At 44.0% G+C, this 14761-nt stretch overlaps 2 protein-coding genes across 6 annotated transcripts in view; one reads left to right on the top strand and one right to left on the bottom strand.

Annotated features, from left to right (window-relative positions):
* Positions 1 to 3113: 3113 nt before the first annotated feature.
* ECHS1 (enoyl-CoA hydratase, short chain 1) lies at positions 3114 to 6101 on the bottom strand. Its single transcript, XM_060765041.2, has one exon. The coding sequence runs from the start codon at positions 5716 to 5718 to the stop codon at positions 4804 to 4806; it is 915 nt and encodes a 304-aa protein (XP_060621024.2). The 5' UTR covers positions 5719 to 6101; the 3' UTR covers positions 3114 to 4803.
* A 935-nt stretch (positions 6102 to 7036) lies between these two features.
* FBXO38 (F-box protein 38) overlaps positions 7037 to 14761 on the top strand; it is a 33970-nt gene continuing 26245 nt past the window's right edge. For 2 of the 5 annotated variants that reach the window (XM_060765044.2, XM_060765042.2), the window contains exons 1-5: positions 7294 to 7703; positions 10487 to 10669; positions 12688 to 12821; positions 14077 to 14240; positions 14427 to 14592. In XM_060765044.2, the coding sequence (XP_060621027.2) occupies positions 10542 to 10669; positions 12688 to 12821; positions 14077 to 14240; positions 14427 to 14592 (592 nt within the window). In that variant the 5' untranslated portion in view covers positions 7294 to 7703; positions 10487 to 10541. Of the gene's footprint in view, positions 7257 to 7292; positions 7704 to 9611; positions 9674 to 10486; positions 10670 to 12687; positions 12822 to 14076; positions 14241 to 14426; positions 14593 to 14761 lie in introns of those variants that run through there. The other 3 variants (XM_067463721.1, XM_060765045.2, XM_060765043.2) reach the window with 3 other exon arrangements.

Below are 14761 nucleotides of genomic sequence, written 5' to 3'. Positions count from 1 at the left end.
GCGAGTCCTTCCCATGCGGTAGAAGCCACATGGAGTGCTGAACAATTTTCTGCCAGCTTGTGAGCCAGAATCTGATGAGTTTGAGAACAAAAACAGCATCCCTTCCCTCCCCTCTGACTGTGCCATAAGGAAGTCTGTAGTGTTTTTATTGTGTACTAGTTGGGGACCCAGCAATGCCCAGGTTATTTGAAAAAGGCAGTTTGTTTTTGGATGTTAGGTTTTCTGTTTGGTGTGGATGAACTACAATTCCAAGAATCATGGGTCAATCCCCCCAAATCCCTCCAGTATGTTTTGTTGGTCATGGGGGTTCTGTGTGTAAATATGGTCCAGGATCATTGTCAGTGGGGTCACAATGCTACGTCTTAATACAGGGTGAACTACAATTTCCATCTTGCGGAGTCAGTCCCCTAACCCCCTCCATAATGTTCATGGTAACCTGCAATGTCAGTTTTGGGAGGGTCATGGGTGTCTCCTGCTCAGCGGGAACTATAGCCTGTTTGTGAAGGTGGGACTTTGTCTGTGTAAGCAGACACCCGTCACATACATATCACTTTTATTATGTGGATAGATAGATAGATAGACAGACAGACAGAAATTAATGTAGAATTTACACTCAGTTTCCCCTTAATCGGTTATTTCATTTTCAGCAATGAATGATAAACTGCTCTAGTGACCACATGGTGAAAAGGTGGACATAGAAATATTTGAAACAAAGTGTTCCAGCAAATCCCACATGTAACTTGCTATGACCACAGCAGATCTGCAAGGTAGCATACATTTTCATACCATTCATACAAATCACTCTGCTATTTCAGATCATCTGGAAAACTGATTGGCATACAAAAAGAAGGTCTATGCTAATAAAAGGTATGTCTTTTTTTTTTACACGTTAATCATTCTTTCCCGAAACAGTTCCATTTGGGATGATATCCTGCAAATCTACTGATATTCATTTTGGTACAGCCTTTTCATTTGGGTACTAACAGTCTGCCCATGGAAGTTGCATTTCTATGAGAGACAGCAAACTTAATAGTAACCATTGGTTACTAACCAACACAAGACCATGTATGTTTGCTAAGGTGTAAGTTCAATAACAGTAATTTCCATCTTAGAATATGTTCTCTTTTGGCTGTTAAACCTCCATTTCCATATTGTGAATGACTGTCTTAAATTCATGTAGAAATTGTCATCACAATATTAGGCTTCTTAATTTCTGATGGATTTTAGAGTTATTTTTTCCAGCAATTTTCTTTGGTTTCCACAAAGAACTGTAGTTTGTTGTTGCTGTTGTTGTTTTTTAAGTACATATTACATTTTTCCCAGTTCTCAGTGACACTTTCCAATTTTGAAAACTGTTCTTTGGGAAGAAATTTAACTTTTCTTTTCTTTTTCTGGGCAAATCTGCAGGAGACCAGAGGCTAAGCATAATGGATCAGAACAAAGGAACAGAGTTCTTTATAGAAATGTGGGTCCAAATTTTGAGCCTCCACATTCCTTGGTTCCCAATATGTGATCTTGCCTCAATAAAATGAATTAAAGCTTATTTTGTCTATCCTATTACCATCATGAATGTGTGTATAGAAAACATGCACACAAAATCACAACCAATGAATAGACTCTTTTTGCACCTCAAAATGCAAATTTATCACAAATGTGAAAGGGAGAAAGCTGCCCCTTTGTTGGTATCTGTTGACTGCTGGTAGATGCAGAGAAGCTGAAAAGTCACATGGAGAACCCCTATGTGCCTCATATTATAGCCTGTGAGCTATAGGTTTCTCTTCCTTGCTTAAGAAGTGCATTAGCCTAAGCCAAACAAACAGGAGAAAGAAGGAAGGGAAAGCTATATACAAAAGACTGGTATCTTGATAGTGGCAATATTAAGCTTCACTTACACTGAGTTCATTTATTTAAAACATATTCAGATTTGCTTAAACCCCTAATTTCTTTATTCTCGGGGGCCAATGAATTAATATCAACTTGTGATTAAATGCAGCTAAGTTGCAAGGATGACATGAAGGCTTAATGGGTCAATCTTCATGTCTACTCAAAAATAAAACCCACTGTGTTCAATGGAGCTTAGGATGGATCTACACGTCAGACAATCCAATTTGGAACTGCATTATATGGTTTAGATGGAATATAATGCAGTTCAATACAATTAAACTGCATTATACACAGACCACATAATACAGGTGCAAACTGCATTGTCTGGCACTGTAGACCCAGCTTCAACCTGCAAGTATATTTGACTACAACCAACTCATTTTTATTTTTTTCTTCACATTTATTAAAATGTCTTTTATGCCAGAGGAAATTTATCTCAGTCTAATAACTACTGAATCATAACTCTCCTCCACATCAGACACAGGTGCCTAAGGTATGAGTGGGAAATATGTATGCCAAACATTATACACCAAAATTATCTAAGAACTAACTCAAGTTGCTGCAACTCAGGTGTGGCTCCTGGCAAACAATAGGTAAAAATAATTTGAATTTCTTCTTTTTTGCTTCAGTCCCAATTCCTCATAAACTTTACACCAGGGGTCCTCAAACTTTTTAAACAGAAGGCCAGGTCACAGTCCCTCAAACTGTTGGAGGGCCGGATTATAATTCGAAAAAAACACGAATGGATTCCTATGCACACTACACATATCTTATTTGTAGTGCAAAAACCACTTAAAAACAATACAATAATTAAAATGAAGAACAATTTTAACAAATATAAACTTATTAGTATTTCAATGGGAAATGTGAGTCTGGATTGTTTGTTGTTGTTGTGCGCTTTCAAGTCATTACAGACTTAGGTTGACCCTAAGCGAGGGCCGGATAAATGACCTTGGAGGGCCGCATTCGGCCCCCGAGCCTTAGTTTGAGGACCCCTGCTTTACACTATGCAACCAATTTAGTAAGAGTGATGGCCAAGGAAGAAAAAGTGAGAACTGTGTGTCTACAAATCCCAGAAACCTTGCCTAGCATTGCTGGCTGGGGAGAATTCTGGGAATTGCAATTGAACAACTTCTGAAGGACTGTAAAAGTGCACACTGAAATTTATTTCTAGGTTGGCTGTATAAGATTTTCATCACTAAAGAAAAAGTATCAAGAGGAATACAACCTTGTTCATAAGGTGATTTTATTAAAGAAATTTACTCACATTCATAATTAATTCCCATTTCCTTTTGCACTAAGAGCCCTCCCCCCCCCCCCCAAACAAACATACCCTTAAGGCAAAACCCACTGCCCAATGCGCTTTTGGCTACAAGCTCGAAATTACACACTTTTAACTCTCCCAACCCAGAAAAATCAAGCCTTGCTTTGCTTTTTTGAACATCAGTAAAGGTAACTAGATTCAAACCCAAATCTGAAAGACTTTCCTGGTGACAATCAATCTATGTGTGGCTCTGGAAGAGACAAAACCAGAGGACAAGCGTAGCCACGAGCCAGTCAAAGCTTATAGTTAACAGCCTCAATAGGCGACAGCTCCGGCACCTCTTCCTCTACTCACTCCACATTGGAGGTAGACAAATGTCCATTGGGACCTGAGTGGATATGTGCGCGTAGGCAAAATGAAAACACTCCCTACGTCTTGCATGGCTGTCAGCGCTGTTTATGGGGGGTCAAACCAACACACAGAGAGGATGCAAGGCAAGCCATCATCTGATCAGGCATTCTCCAAACACGGCCTTAAAGGAGTTTAAGTACAGCAGGTGCAGGCAAACGTGGGCCCTCCAGGTATTTTGGACTTCAACTCCCACCATTCCTAACAGCTCAGGCCCCTTCCTTAAGTGGCTGGGGGGGGGGGGGGGAGGAAGGGTCCTAAGGCTGTTAGGAATGATGGGAGTTGAAGTCCAAAACACCCGGAGAGCTAGCTGGTTGAAGTTTGCCTGTGCCTGAAGTACAGCCATAATTCCCAATTAACCAGAAGCCGAGTATTAGAATGGCATCTGTTGAGATACCTGTCTCTAACTAGCTCATCACACTAAAGAATGAATCCACTTCTGGGGCTTATAGTTTAGGGAGGCGCCTTTAACAGCCTCACTAAACTACACACCCCTGAATTCTGCAGGAGGCAGAAATCGGATTTAAAGTGGATTCATTCTCTAGTGTGATGAGGTCCCTAGAAGAAGAAGAAGAGGCAGTGCTTCTAAAGCAGCTGGATAACGCAACCCTCCCCCTTAGAGGCCTCCAACCTACACAAGGGCCGTCCAAAACAAACACTGCTTTGAAGCAGATTAGGAACAAGGACAACTCTCAATTAACAAGCAGTCTAGTATTAGATGATCTTGCTGCCGGGTCTCGTTCCGGGAGAAGAGGAGGGTGTGGTTTGCAAGGGCAAACTTGGGCCCTCCAGGTATTTTGGACTTCAATTCACACAATTCCTAACAGAAGGTAGGCTGTTAGGAAATGTGGGCGTTGAAGTCCAAAACACCTGGGGAGCTGGCTGACGTTTTCCTGTGCCTGAAGTACAGCCATAACTCCCATTTAACCAGAATGGCACCTGTTGCACTACTCATGAGGTGCCTCCGTCTCCTTTTTAAGAGCAAGGTTCCCCTTGGAGGCATCCACCCTACACAAGCATCCCCCAAACAAGCTGTGATTTGAAATGCATTAGGAACAATCACCATCCCCAATTAACAAGCAGCCTAGCATTCGGTGATCTTGCTGCCAAGTCTCTGGTTCCTGGAGAAGAGGAGGAGGCCGCGGTTCGGGGCTCTCCGGAAGGCCTCTGGTGAAACCGGGGAGGGGAAGGGAGGCCTTGGGGGCGGTGGGCCTGGCCCTGCCTGCCTGCCTGCCTGCCTTCCTTCCTCACTGGTGCGTGAAGCGGGGCGTCCTCTTCTCGACGAAGGCGTCCATGCCCTCCTGGCGGTCGCGGGTGGCGAAGGAGGCGTGGAAGAGGCGCTTCTCGAGGCGGCACCCCTCGGCCAGGCCCACCTCGAAGGCGGCGTTGACGGCCTCCTTGGCCATGGCGGCGGCCACCTGGGAGTTGCGGGCGATGCGCTCGGCGAGGGCCACGGCCTGCTCGAGGAGCTGGGCCTGCGGGCAGACGCGGCTGGCCAGCCCGGCCTGCACCGCCTCCTGGGCCGAGAGGCGCCGCGCGGAGAGCACCATCTCCATGGCCAGGGACTTGCCCACGGCGCGGACGAGGCGCTGCGTGCCCCCGGCGCCGGGCAGCGTGCCCAGCAGGATCTCGGGCTGCCCGAACTGCGCCTCCTCGCCGGCGTAGACCACGTCGCACATGAGTGCCAGCTCGCAGCCGCCGCCCAGCGCCACCCCGTTCACGGCCGCCACCACGGGCTTGCGCAGCCGCGCCAGACGGTCCCAGCCGGCCAGGAAGTCCTCGCGGTAGCACTCCGGGAAGCGCCGCCCGCGCATCTCCTTGATGTCGGCGCCCGCCGCGAAGGCCCGCCCGCGCCCCGTCAGCACCAGCGCGCCCACCGACGCCTCCGCCTCCAGCGCGCCCAGCGCCTCCGCCAGCTCCCGCATCAGCCCGTCGCACAGCGCGTTCAGCGCCTTCGGCCGGTTCAGCGCCACCACCGCCACGCTCCCCGACTCCCCGGCACGCTCCACCTCCACGAACTCGAACCGAGGCAGCGGCGGCGGCGGCGGCGTCGCGGGGGACGACGAGCACAGCGAGGAGCGCGGCGGGGAAAGAGGGCAGGCCGCCCAGGGCCGCAGGCCCACCAGACCCGAGCGCAGCAGCAGCAGGCGAGCGGACGCCATCTTGCTCGGAGGACGAAGGGGCCCGCCCTCAAGGGCACCGCAAAAGGACTTCCGGTTCGCAAGCGGATAGGCGGAACGGCCGGAGAAAGAAAAGAACACACAAGGGGCTCAAGAGACTCGCTCTTAATAGCGCTTCAGGAAGACTTCCGGTTCCCAAGCGGATAGGCGGAACGGCCGGAGAAAGAAAAGAAAACACAGAGGGAACAGGGTGCTAAAGAGACTCAGTCTTAATAGCGCCGCAGTAAGACTTCCGGTTCCTAAGCGGAGACACGGCCCATGTATAGGGAGAACGGCTGATAAACAAAAACAAACGCACTGGGGGAAATAGGGTGCTAAAGAGACCTAGTCTTGATAGCGCCACAGAGAGACTTCCCGTTCCCAAGCGGTGCTGCAGTCCATCTGTAGGAAGAACGTCTGGAGAAAGAAGCAACACCCAGGGTGCCAAAGAGAGTATTCATGGCGCTGGAGAAGGACTTCCGGTTCCCAAGCGGAGACAAGACCCATGTATCGGGAGAACGGCTGGAGAAAGAAACAAACAAACGCACAGGGGGAAATAGGGTGCTAAAGAGGCTCAGACTTTTTTTTGGGGGGGGGGGGGTATAACACATCCTTTACTCAAAGACTGCAGCTGTGTAACATTCCGTGTGTTTGGTCGTAGCACCTAAAACAATGGTTGCTAGGATGTGACAACTTAAATGTTTTGTGCAGAACTGTGTCCTTCACATAATAGAAGACATTATCTGCTTCGCACACAAGAAAGCAATACATTGTTTTCCCCCCACATATCATTTGATAACTAATAAATGGATTTGCTTTGAAGTAACTGTGACGCCTACACTGGCTTCAGGAAATCAGACTTAGAAGTCTTTTTGAAAATTAAAATCCCTCTAAGTTACATAAGTCTCACAATCTTCAGCGTCCAACCTGAACTACTAAACATAATTATCCATAGAAAGCAGGCATTCAAATGTCATTAAATAAAATTTATGTGGAAATAATATGCTATATTAATTTTATTTTATTTAAGAGGCTCAGTCTTGATAGTTCTGCAGAAGGACTTCCGGTTCTCAAGCGACACCACGGTCATGGATAGGGTAGGTAGCTGGAGAAAGAAAGAAACGCACAGGGTGCTAAAGAGACCTAGTCTTGATAGCCCCGAGGCAAAACTTCCGGTTCCCAAGCGGCGGCGCCGCCCATGTATAGGGAGAACGGCTGGAGAAACAAACAAACAAACAAACGCACAGGGGAATAGGGTGCTAAAGAGGCTCAGTCTTGATAGCCCGCAGTATGACTTCCGGTTCCCAAGCGGTGGCGCGTGTTTTGGAAGGGGGAACGGCTGGAGAAAGAAACAAACGCACAGGTGGGGAGAGGGTGCTAAAGAGACCCAGTCTTGATTGCCCCGCAGAAGGACCTCTGGTTTCCAACCGGTGCCACGCTCCATGTATGGGGCAAAAGGTGGGATAGGGCTAGATCTGAAGAAAGTCACAGGGAGAAAAGGATAAGTAGACTCTCGACTAGCCGGAACTCTCAGTCGACTGGTAAGAATCGAAGAGATGATAAGAAAGAAGGGGAATAAGCTGGTCATGATTAATTATATCCAGCTTTCATCACACCCCAATTTGGACTCAGTGGGGTTCACGATAAATACGATTAAACTATTTGCAGTATTAATCCAAGACAAGGCCAAAAACCAATTTAAAACGCGGTAGGGGGGTCCTTTTGGGTGGAGAAACCCCAGCGCTCCCTCCACTCCCGCCCCTACTTTCCCGCGCTTTCGACTGGGATCCGGAAGTGAGGCGTGCTCTTGTTTCTCCCTCATCTCTTGGAAGTGAAAGTGGCTGTCAACCAGGCGGCGGAAGCGGCCGATGACGAACAGGAAACGGAAGTGTTTGTGTAGCTCAGGGAGGAAGTGTCTGCTGCCGGAGATGGTCCTCGGATCCCAGACCCGCTGAGAGGGGCGGCCGGCCAGCCAGCCAGCCGGGCAGGTGAGGCCGTGTGCGTCGTTCAGGCGGCGGAGTGTGCCTCGCAGCAGGCAAGCCGGCCGGGGCCTCCTGAGGGGCGCCTTCCCAGCCCCCGCGCAGCGTCTTTGCCTTGCGGAGGAGCAGGAGGGAGAGGGGGCTTGGGTGGCGCGCCTGCCTGATCGCTGCTGCGGCCTGCAACTTTGGGGCCTTGTTTACACGGCCTCAGGAGGAGGAACGCGCCTTGTTTGTTCTTCCTGGGTGGAAGAAAATGGGAGACACCCAAAGAAGGAAGAGGAAAACAAGCAGTGTGTTTTCTCCCTCCTCTCCCGTTCCTCTTCCACCTTTTTAGAGTGGCCTTTTCCCCCGTTTCCTCCAAGCAAGTGCCTCCCCTCTTTTGTTTCCTTATTATTATTGTCGCCATTGACTCCCAAACTCTAGACCTCCAAGTGTTTTGGACCTCAACTCCCAGAAGCCTCAGCTGCCTTGGCCAATGATCAGGGATTCTGGGAGCTGAAGTGCAAAGATAGCAGGAAGAACAGAGTTTGAGACACACTGAGGCCCTTCCACAAATAATAATAATAATAATAATAATAATAAATTTAGTTTTATACCCCGGGCTCTTCCACACATAATAACAACAACAACAACAACTTTATTTTTATATCCCGCCAGCTATCTCCCCTAGGAAGACTCGGGGCAGCTTACAAGGGACAAGCCCAAAAATTACAATTAAAACAAAACAGTAAAACACTTATTAATTAAAAACATCGGATAAACTAATACAACACAATTATAACCAACATAAGAGCAGTATGGCTGAGAAAAATTCAATGAGTACTATCCATTTTACAGGAGCGCAAGGAAAGTGTAACAAAACAGTAGATTGGGCAGGAAATAGTGTCATAAAACTTGTTGAGGTAGATCATATGAGGGCTGGAGGAAAGTGCAGAATTCAATAGGGACAGGGAAATTACTGGTGAGCTGCTTAATCGAAAGCACACCAGAACATCCAAGTTTTTAGTCGACTGCGGAAGGAGGACATGGTGGGAGCCTGTCTAATCTCCCTAGGGAGAGAGTTCTAGAGTCCAGGGGCCACCACCGAGAAGGCTCTCCCTCATCCCCACCAACCGTGCTTGAGATGGCGGGGGAGAGAAAGCAGTGCCTCCCCAGATGGTCTCAAGGTATGCACTGGTTCATAGGGGAAGAGGCGATCGTGAAGATAAGCAGTTCTCTGTATCCCAGAATATCAAGGAAGGAAATCCCACATCTGCTTTGAACTGGGGGCCCTTCCACACAGCCCTATATCGCAGAATATCAAGGCAAGAAATCCCACGTTATCTGAGCGTGGACTCAGAGAAGCCAATTCAATGCAGATATCACAGGATTTTCTGCCTTGATATTCTGCGATATAGGGCTGTGTGAAAAGGCCTTCCGTTATCTAAGTCCACACTCAGATAATGTGGGATTTTCTGCCTTGATATTCTGGAATATTGGTCTCTGTGGAAGAGCCCTGATTTACATGATAATGGAGTCTCAGTAGCTAATGCCATTACAATCTGAATTCTTTTTGTTGGAAGTCAACTCCACACTGGCCAAGTCTGCAGTTGTCAATGAGGAACAGTTAGTTAGCTTTAGAATAGGCTACCCCCCCCCCCCCAACTCCTGAATGTTAGGGCCCTTCCACACAGCCATATAACCCAGAATATTTGCTTTCAACGGGGGGCCCTCCCACATAGCTGAATAAAAGCCCACATTATCTGCTTTGAGCAGGGGTGGGCATGGACACTGCCAGCCTCCCCGTCCCATCCCCTAATTTTCCTCTGCACTTACCTGGAGAAGACCACTCCAACAAGGCCTAAAGCCTTTCTCACTCCTCCCCCCGCCCTTGGAAGAGCCGAAAGAGGGTTTTGGGTAGGGAAGGGGAGATTTCTCCTGCTTCTTGCAGGAGGAGAAAAAAGGCAAAGACTTCAGGCCTGCATCTGATTAAGGTTCCGGTAAGTTGAGAGGGAAAAGGGAGTCAGGTTGGGAGTCCAAACAGGAGAGTGGGAGGGGAAACATGTGTTTTCCATGCCTGCACAAATACACGTGTTTTTCAGCCTTTAATCCGATTCCTCTTGCATTTTGGCTAAACATAGTTTAGCCACCCTCTCCCCTTTTAACCCAGTTTAACCTGGGTTATAATGTATGTATGGAAGGGCCCTGAAAGGGAGACAAAGGTAAATCTCTCCTTAACAATTCTTGCCAGGAAACACCCATGATAGGCTAACATTAGGATCACTGTGTGTCAGAACCTCAAAGACACAACAGAAATAATCATGTTAAGAATAAAGTAATAGATGTTTCAGCCTAATGTAACAAAACATAGATTCCATAGCATTGAGCTATGGCAGTTAAAATTGTGTCACACTGCATTCGTTCTATAGTGTAGAACAATTTTTCTTATGTGGTTTAAGAAGGAGAAAACCCACAAGTGATAATAATCCAGAGATATGGTAATATTTCAAACATATTTCTTGTTTCCTAAAATCTACATTTTTAGCAGATCTTGCATTATCTTGTATACCTCAATTCTAATGCACTCCCACCCATAGAAACATCTCTAAAAATAGGGTGCATCTTTGAATCATGGGTGATTTATATATACATTTATATTTATGTACAAATAATTGCCTTTTCTGTTGGTGCTGCTGAAATTTGTGTGTATCTTACAATCGATGGTGTCTTAGAACCAATGAAATATGATTATTTGATATTAACTTGAACTTTATTAGCTTGTTGCAACATTGTCCCCCTGTTATCTTTTTCAGTTCCTTGAATCTGCCAACCAGCACTGACCTCTTTAAACAGCACACATCGCACAATATGGGGCCTAGACGGAAAAATGTGAAAGTGTGTTCCACAAGCAGGGAAGGCCCCATGTACATTAAAGCTGCTGAACTGAAGGACTATATGAACCAGCTTTCACATGAAGTGCTTTGCCATATATTTAGGTAGGTCCGAATTTGTCTTTTCTGTTGCTTATGGTATTACATGCTATTCATTATAGTATCTGATGAGAAAATTGAAACTGTCCTTTATCAAAACCACGCCTTTTATTAGAAAGGATGTCCCAGTTTGAAGGTTGAAAAGCCAAAACATCCTGCATTTTGGGGTATGGAGCTTTCATAAAAGGAATGTTGTGCATGATGTAATTTATGGATGTGAGCAATATGATTCTGTGATTCTATAATATGCTAATATTACAGAGAGATACATGTCTAAGTTAAGAGGAATCAATATTTTCATTTGGCAGTTACACAGACCCGACATGGGTTAATAGTTATTGCCAACCCTGAATATCATTGATTTGGATTATTCTTTATTGCTGTTTTGAAAACTTGCAACACTATCTCTGATTAAGCTACACATTGCATTTGCAGTGATTTGCAGTACAGCTTGGTTATTGATTTATATATTTAATTCTCGGTATTTTTATTTGAAAAGAAGATTGAAGCCAAATAACATAATATAGACAAACTTGCAGGGTAGTTCCTGTCACGACTACAGCTTGTTTAGCCCAAAAGAAAGAAAAAACTGGCATAGAATGGAGCTGTTCTAGTTGTAGAATTTTCTTTCCTCTTATCCCCTTTGAGCCCTTTCATGTAGCATTCAAAACTATAACAAATGTTTTGTGGAAAACAAATTTAGGAGATGTATGCTTTAGGCTGGGTGCTTTTCACAAGCATGGTTATTCATTCAGTTCTGCTGATTAGATGTAGTATTAAAACCTAATTTTCTAAATGAAAGCAGTAGCCCTGAAAATAATAGAAATTTGGTGTATGAGTAGATATGAGCTTTGAAGGATTGGTCCTTGCTTTTTACCTGATTGTAAAATAAAATAAGTTGCTGTGAGTTTTCTGGGCTGTAAAATAATTGTTTTCATAAGTCAGAATTGACTTAGAAGACACACAACAACAAAATAGAGGGAAGCAGGCTATAGTGAGCAGACAGCCCCCTGTTGCAGAAACTCCTCTAGCTGTCAGTCTGATTCTGGGCACAATTCAAAGTGCTGGTTATGAGCTTTAAAGCCTTAGACTTTTCATGTCCAGGTTATTTGGCTGATTGCATCCCCTTGTACGAACCTGCCCGGGCCCTGAGACTTTCAGGAGGGGCCCTTCTCTAGGTCCCACCTCCATCTCAAGCTCGGTTGGTGGAAAGGAGAGAGTCCCCCTTCGGGGGTAGAGAAGGGCAAGATACAAATATTTTAAAGTAGGCCTTCTTTCTCAGTGACGGCCCCTCAACTCGGGAACACCCTTTTTTACCAGGGAGCCAGAAAGGCCACCTCCCTTCTGTCCTTCTGGTGGAAGATTGAAACCTTTTTATTCAGGCAGGATTTTAAAGAAGAAGGTTTTAAATATGTCAGGGGTTGCTGTAGTTTTTGAACTTGTTTTAACATGTTTTAACGGTTTTTAACTGGGGTTTTTAAAATACTGTTTATATTTAATATTTATTAAATATATTTAATACATTTTATTTAATGTTTATTTTAGTGTTTGCATGTTAGTATATTTTAAAATGTATGTTTTTTTTTAAATAATTTTTATTGGTTTTACGCTTATAATAAATAGAGGAGAACAGTGAAACAAATGTATGTTAATGCTTTTATATCAAGTCACTTTGAGTCTTCTTTGGGAGCGATAAAGCATATTATTATTATTATTATTATTATTATTATTAGAAACCTAGATTGTACAAAAGCATCCACTTAAATTTTATGATGCTGTAAAATCCAGCATTAGTTGCAACTGCATTATTTACTGACAGTTGTATGAGTTCCTTTAACTGCTGTATTACAGTGATCTTGTTTGTTACTAGCTTGCTCTATCTATACAGTCCTTTTTTATTCACTGTGAGTTTTCCCCATACTCTGGATTGTGTATGGATGAGTGTGGTACTATCTAGATTATTATTTGGTAGAAGAGGAAATACAATAGCTGCAGATTTGTTCTATTTCTTTCCCTACCCAAAGATACCTTCCCCTGCAGGATATCATGTGTATGGAATGCCTCTCACGAAAGTTAAAGGAAGCAGTTACTTTGTACTTAAGAGTGGTGAAGGTGGTGGATCTCTGTGCAGGCCGATGGTGGGAATACATGCCTACTGGTAAGTATTGTTCCTAACGCTGCTGCACTGTGACCTAATTTGTGTTGAACTGTTTCAATTAATTGCCTTGAAAGAGATTTTTAGTGACAAATGTGGAATGAATTGTTCTGAATGCATGCATGTATTATCTATTTCTCCCAATGAATGGGATAAACAGTGCTTATGTGGAACAAAATGCTAGTTCTTATATGGGACACATGCATTAATATTTGTGCACTAATATTTCTGAAGCCAGAGGTGAGAAATTGAAGTCTGACCTTTCCTTCTTTTTTCTATATTTTATTTCTAACTAATAACAAGCTATAACTATTACATGTCAAAGATATAAATATGCAACACTTAAGCAAAAGAATGGGGATGCACCATAAAGATAAACTTGCTTTTGATTATAGCATTTGAGGAAAGTGCTTGAAAGCATTGCAGAATTTGAGGAAAGCTGAAGAAAGTTGCCCTAGAATAATAGGGAGGAGAGTACATGAAAAGAAAAACAAAAAGACTAAATGATCTATGGACCTAGTGATTGTACTCTGTTATTAGGAAAAAAAATGACAGTATAATATGCATGTGTATATTATGTTTTCCATTAATATTCCTATATCTCCAACAGAAAAAAAAATTAGTATCTCTGTGTGAATGATATTCTTAATTTCTATTTTAATCCACAGAGTGTAAAGATGCATAAGGTTGGATTATTAGTTCCTCCTCTTACTGTGCTTTCAGTTAAAAAATCAGTCTTACCCTCTTATATGTGTTACAGTTCTTCTTTTTACCTTAACAGTGGAATCTTTTTTCTGTGGTTCTGAAGCCTTGCCTCCAAGACGCAGAGTTATTAAATTAAGTCAGTAGTTCACAATCTGGAGTCCTCCAGGTGTTTTGAACTCTGGCTCCCAGAATTCCTAGCCTTTGGACAAACTGGCTAGGGCTTGGGGAGTTGAATGATCACAGTTTGTGCACCACTCAATTAAGTACATTGTTCATCTCCTTTATTTTTATAATCATGAGTTTCTATGATCAAATAAAACATAATGGTAGTCCTTGTACCGCTGAGGCCAACACTTTACTTTCTGTGAACCAAAATATTAATCTCCCCTTTATTCTTGGACATCTCTTGAAACTCAAAAGGTAAGACATCTTACCTTTTGAGTTTCAAGAGATGTCCAAGAATAAAGGGGAGATTAATATTTTGGTTCACAGAAAGTAAAGTGTTGGCCTCAGCGGTACAAGGACTACCATTATGTTGCCATTATCTTGCCAGGATTCACAGATTCCAGCTTCCTAACCTTGCTGAAGAAAATGCCAGACATTGAGCAACTGTATGGGCTCCATCCAAGGCACCTTGACCGGCGCAGAGTTCGTGGCTATGAAGCATTCAGCATTCCAGGAGTTTTAGAAGCCTTGCAGACCTGCCCTAATCTACTAGTAATTTTTTTTTTATCCAAAACATGGGATGTATTTGTTAGCCATGGTCCTTTATTAAACTTTTTTTTGGGGGGGGGGGGGGGGAGAGGGCGAGGATGATGGGGGCTTTGCTCAAGATAAGTACTCTTTTGTTTATGTTTGATGATGCAGTTTTCCCTTTACTTGGTTCTGTTTTCCTGCTTGTAGGGAGTTGAAACTTCCCATTTGGAACTTGTAGAAGCCATTTGGACATACATGCCACAAGTTCATATTCTAGGGAAGTTTCGTAATCGTAACGGTGCCTTCCCAATTCCACCTGAAAACAAACTCAAAATACCAATAGGAGCTAAAATCCAGACTTTGCACTTAGTAGGTAAGCATCATTGTGATGTATTTCTCTCAGTTACTAAAGGATTCAACATTTTTCAAGATATTAAATTAAAATGGTGTTTATTTCATTTTTTCTTGTTTTGCTAGATAAAAAGATGAGTGACTATTCATGTTGTTAGGAAGAATAATTTTTTTAAAAGTTTCAGTGCTAT

The sequence above is a fragment of the Anolis sagrei genome, chromosome 2 (genome assembly GCF_037176765.1).
Source record: "Anolis sagrei isolate rAnoSag1 chromosome 2, rAnoSag1.mat, whole genome shotgun sequence".
Taxonomy (NCBI): domain Eukaryota; kingdom Metazoa; phylum Chordata; class Lepidosauria; order Squamata; family Dactyloidae; genus Anolis; species Anolis sagrei.
The sequence above is the reverse complement of the archived record's forward strand: the minus strand, read 5'-3'. Positions and strand labels throughout refer to the sequence as shown.

Bases quoted from the DNA above. Each gene is read 5' to 3' on its own strand.
- ECHS1 (XM_060765041.2), bottom strand. From the start codon at position 5,718: ATGGCGTCCGCTCGCCTGCTGCTGCTGCGCTCGGGTCTGGTGGGCCTG.